The sequence below is a fragment of the Entamoeba dispar genome, genomic scaffold (genome assembly GCF_000209125.1).
Source record: "Entamoeba dispar SAW760 scf_1105229460681 genomic scaffold, whole genome shotgun sequence".
NCBI classification, from domain to species: Eukaryota; Evosea; order Mastigamoebida; family Endamoebidae; genus Entamoeba; species Entamoeba dispar.
The window spans coordinates 10,378-14,041 of NW_001854314.1; the positions used below are offsets into that span (position 1 = coordinate 10,378).

Sequence of the window (3,664 nt, forward strand, 5' to 3'; positions counted from 1 at the left end):
TTTCATTTCTCTTTTCATGTAACAATAACAGCAGCATATTCTTCAAAGTATAATGTACACCCATCCTTTCTTCTCCAGGTTCTTCTTTGTCTGATGATAACAGCAGTATGCATCTTCTTTCTGTATTCTGGTTTACCCTTCTTACAAGTAGCAACTACCATATCACCACATCCAGCTCTTGGGAGTCTGTTTAATCTTCCATGGAATCCCTTAACAGAAATGATTGTGAGAGTCTTAGCACCAGTGTTATCAGCGCAATTAACGGTTGAAGCATTATTCAAACCGCAAGTGACTCTGAATTTATTTCCTTGTCTTCCTCCAGCTCCTCTCTTTGGCATTGCAAGAACTAGTTTATTTTGTAGGGTTATTATACTGCTGTTTTATATTTTTTCCTTTTTATGGGGTTTTATTATTTCAATTAATTTATTATTTTTTTCTCTAAAAAATTTTTTAATTTATAAAATTGTTTTAAATACAATTAAAATAATTTTTGAGAAAGAAATTTTATTATGTCTTCTTTTACACTTTCTTTAAGATTTATTCAACTAAAGTTGGTATTTCTTCTTTTTCGTCTTCACCTTCCTCTTGTTCTTTATTTTGTTGTTCTGAAGGAAGTTCGGCATCAGCTAATTCAATATCAGTTTCTTTAGAATATGGTGCACGTTTACCAGAGACATATTCTTTATGATGATTTTTAACTAAACACATAAAGAAGAAAGCAACAATAAGAAGAATAAACACAGGGATTTGAGCAATACGATATGCATAATTGTATTTATACTTGCTAGTAGAAAATGCATGTGCACAAAGTTGTTTTACTATTGTTGAGAAGATTAATGGGAATACCATTCCACCAGCTCTTGCAGCAATACGAGTAACAGCAGAAAATTGTGCTAATTGTTGAACAGGAGCAAGTTCCATAACTAATTGACGTGAAGCAGTATAAACTACACTAAATGCTGGACCAATAAATATTATTGTTGGGATAATAATCCATTGTGAAAGTATTTTAGTACTTGAAACTTTCATTCCAGTGAGAACAAGACATCCCATTCCAAAGAATAACAATATCAACATTAATTGTAATGCTCTCTTTGGTCCAAATTTATGTAAGAAAAATGCCCATGGAACACCACAAAGTAATGCAGTTACATTTAAAGCTAAGAATACAATATCTGTTGCAGTTTTTTTCATTCCACACATTGTTGTTAGTAAAACAACAAATAATCCATTTACAACACTTAATGCAGATAATGTACAACACCATGAAATAAACATAAATACACAATCTCTACTCTTAAAATAATTTTTGAATGAATCAATCAAATCTAATCCAATAACTTTTAATGTTTGTATAACAGAACGTTTAGCTGGTGGAGTACTTTTTTCTATACTAAAGACATATGGTAAGAAGACATATCCACCAAGGAAAAAGTTAAATAAAATTAATTGTCTTAATGGACCAAAATCAGGTTCTGCATGTGTAATTTGTAATTGATTAACATTTGAGTAGTTTCCCCAAACAAGAGAACAACAAAATGAAACACCAATAGCAAGAATTGCACCAGTAAAAGAAACTGCACCTCCAACACTTTGTGCTAATGTTCTATTTTTTTGGTCCATAATATATGGAATTTGACAATCGTAGAACAAACGTACTAACTCAAAAGATGTTCTTGCAATACAAAACAATATACAAAGTAACCAAAAATGATAATAAAATACACCAGCAATCAAAAAACATGTATAATATGTAGTTGCACAAATTAATACTGCACCTTTACGAAATGAATAATAATCACTAAGACCTCCTACAAAAGGAGAAGCAACCATAGCAATACAATTAGCAACAGCATTACAAACAGTTGTCATTTGAACACCAGTCGAATTTTCATATCCTGCATATATTGATAATAATTGTAATGACGGACCAACAGTTACATTAACAATACAATTATAAAAATGGTAACTAATTTCAAAGAAATACCATAATATAACATTCCAAACATTAGTTGATTGTGCCTCAGTGAGTTGAGTAACATTTTGTTGTTGAGTATCACTACTTGGAGCACTAGTTGTTTCTACAAGATGGGTATTTTCTGAAGCTGACATCTCAGTAAGAATTTTCAGTTATTTCAGACTTTTAATTTTTTATTTATTGGATAAAAAAGAATTTTCTTTTCATCTTCATCAGTTGTTTTGATTAATTTTGATTGATAAAATATAATATAAATAGTTTGTCATCAAATTAATTTGATAAACAAGATATTATTATGAATGCTTGTTTGACTTAATTTCCCTACTTTTATAACAGAAGAAGATTTTTATTATTCTTTACAAAATGAACACAAAAAGAATTAATAAAAAGAAATACAATTTAATAAATTTCAAAAAAGTGCAAGGATTTATTCACGACTCTTAGTTTTATTATCACTAAACAGAAGTTATGAAAACAAGAAGATTGTACTACCTCAAAAAAATTAATAATAAAAAAAGTTAGGGTTTTTAAAGAGATTAAAAAGAGAATTTCAAATTAACAATTCATTATGTCTCAAGACACTTTTAGATATCATTTCTATAATAATCCAACTGTACTCATTGCTGTTGCTGGTGGAACTGCTTCAGGAAAAACAACGTTCTGTCAAGAAATTGCAAATACATTAAAAGGAGAGAAATTTGTAGTTATTTCACAAGATTCATTTTATAGACCATTAACAAAAGAAGAACATGATAATGTTGCTGAATATAATTTTGATTCTCCAAGTTCATTTGATTGGAATTTAATAATTGAAACATTAAAAAAAATAAAAGCAAAGAAAAGTGTATCATTACCAGTATATGATTATGTTACTCATTCAAGAAAACCAGATTGGGTTCCAGTTGAAACAGGAGACGTAGTAATATTTGAAGGATTATATACATTTTATCAAATGAAAGGTTATGAAAATTATTTTGACATGTTTGATTTAAAGATATTTATTGAATCTGATAATGACACTAGACTTGCAAGAAGAATTTTAAGAGATATGAATTATCGTGGAAGAACACTTGACTCAGTATTGTTTCAATATAAAAAATTTGTTAAACCTGCATATGATAAATGGGTTTATCCACAACGTAAAAGAGCTGATATTATTGTTCCATGGGGAGAAATTGAAAAGGCACAAACGCCAGGAGTGTTATCACAGATGCCAGCATTAAAGATGGTTTCTCAATATATTGAACAATTTTTCATACAAGGACCATATAAAAAGATTTCAAGTATGAATAACTTTGGAATAAGTGGTGATTTAGACTATCAAAAAGGAAGTCTTTCTGATGTTGATAATTAATGCCTTTGTTTTTTTTAACTTTTAGGTTTTGAATTAACTACAAAAATTCAAATGAATAACCCTTCTAATACTCCTCCTGTTCCTTTAATATTATTTCCAAAATTAGATCAATCAATTGTTGATGAGTGCATTAACCAAGCAGGTGGTGATATTGGAAAAGTAGCTGAATTACTTGCTATGTCAGTTGGACCATTAAATTATGATGATGAAGATGAATTATTAAACAATAGTGAATATGGAAGAACTAGTGAAAGTAGTGAGGACAATTGCGAGATCCAACAAAATATATTACAAAGCTCACCTTTACCTCCCATCATAAATGAAAAATGGGA

General features: G+C 29.3%; 3 protein-coding genes across 3 annotated transcripts, besides 3 other annotated features; 1 reads left to right on the top strand and 2 right to left on the bottom strand.

The window, feature by feature from the left end:
• Positions 1-14: 14 nt before the first annotated feature.
• On the bottom strand, positions 15-338 carry EDI_313960 (60S ribosomal protein L23, putative; the record flags this gene model as incomplete). The annotated part of the gene is made up of 1 exon (XM_001737509.1): positions 15-338. One exon carries the CDS (start codon positions 336-338, stop codon positions 15-17), a length of 324 nt encoding a protein of 107 aa, XP_001737561.1.
• Positions 339-404: 66 nt separating this feature from the next.
• Positions 405-492: a sequence feature (AT_rich).
• A 45-nt stretch (positions 493-537) lies between these two features.
• Positions 538-2,112, bottom strand: EDI_313970 (uncharacterized protein; the record flags this gene model as incomplete). Its single annotated transcript, XM_001737510.1, has 1 exon — positions 538-2,112. The coding sequence occupies one exon, from the start codon at positions 2,110-2,112 to the stop codon at positions 538-540; it is 1,575 nt and encodes a 524-aa protein (XP_001737562.1).
• Positions 559-607: a microsatellite.
• Positions 2,113-2,473: 361 nt separating the features above from the next.
• Positions 2,474-2,495: a sequence feature (AT_rich).
• Positions 2,496-2,546: 51 nt separating this feature from the next.
• On the top strand, positions 2,547-3,332 carry EDI_313980 (uridine-cytidine kinase, putative; the record flags this gene model as incomplete). Its single annotated transcript, XM_001737511.1, has 1 exon — positions 2,547-3,332. One exon carries the CDS (start codon positions 2,547-2,549, stop codon positions 3,330-3,332), a length of 786 nt encoding a protein of 261 aa, XP_001737563.1.
• Between the last annotated feature and the right edge of the window lie 332 nt (positions 3,333-3,664).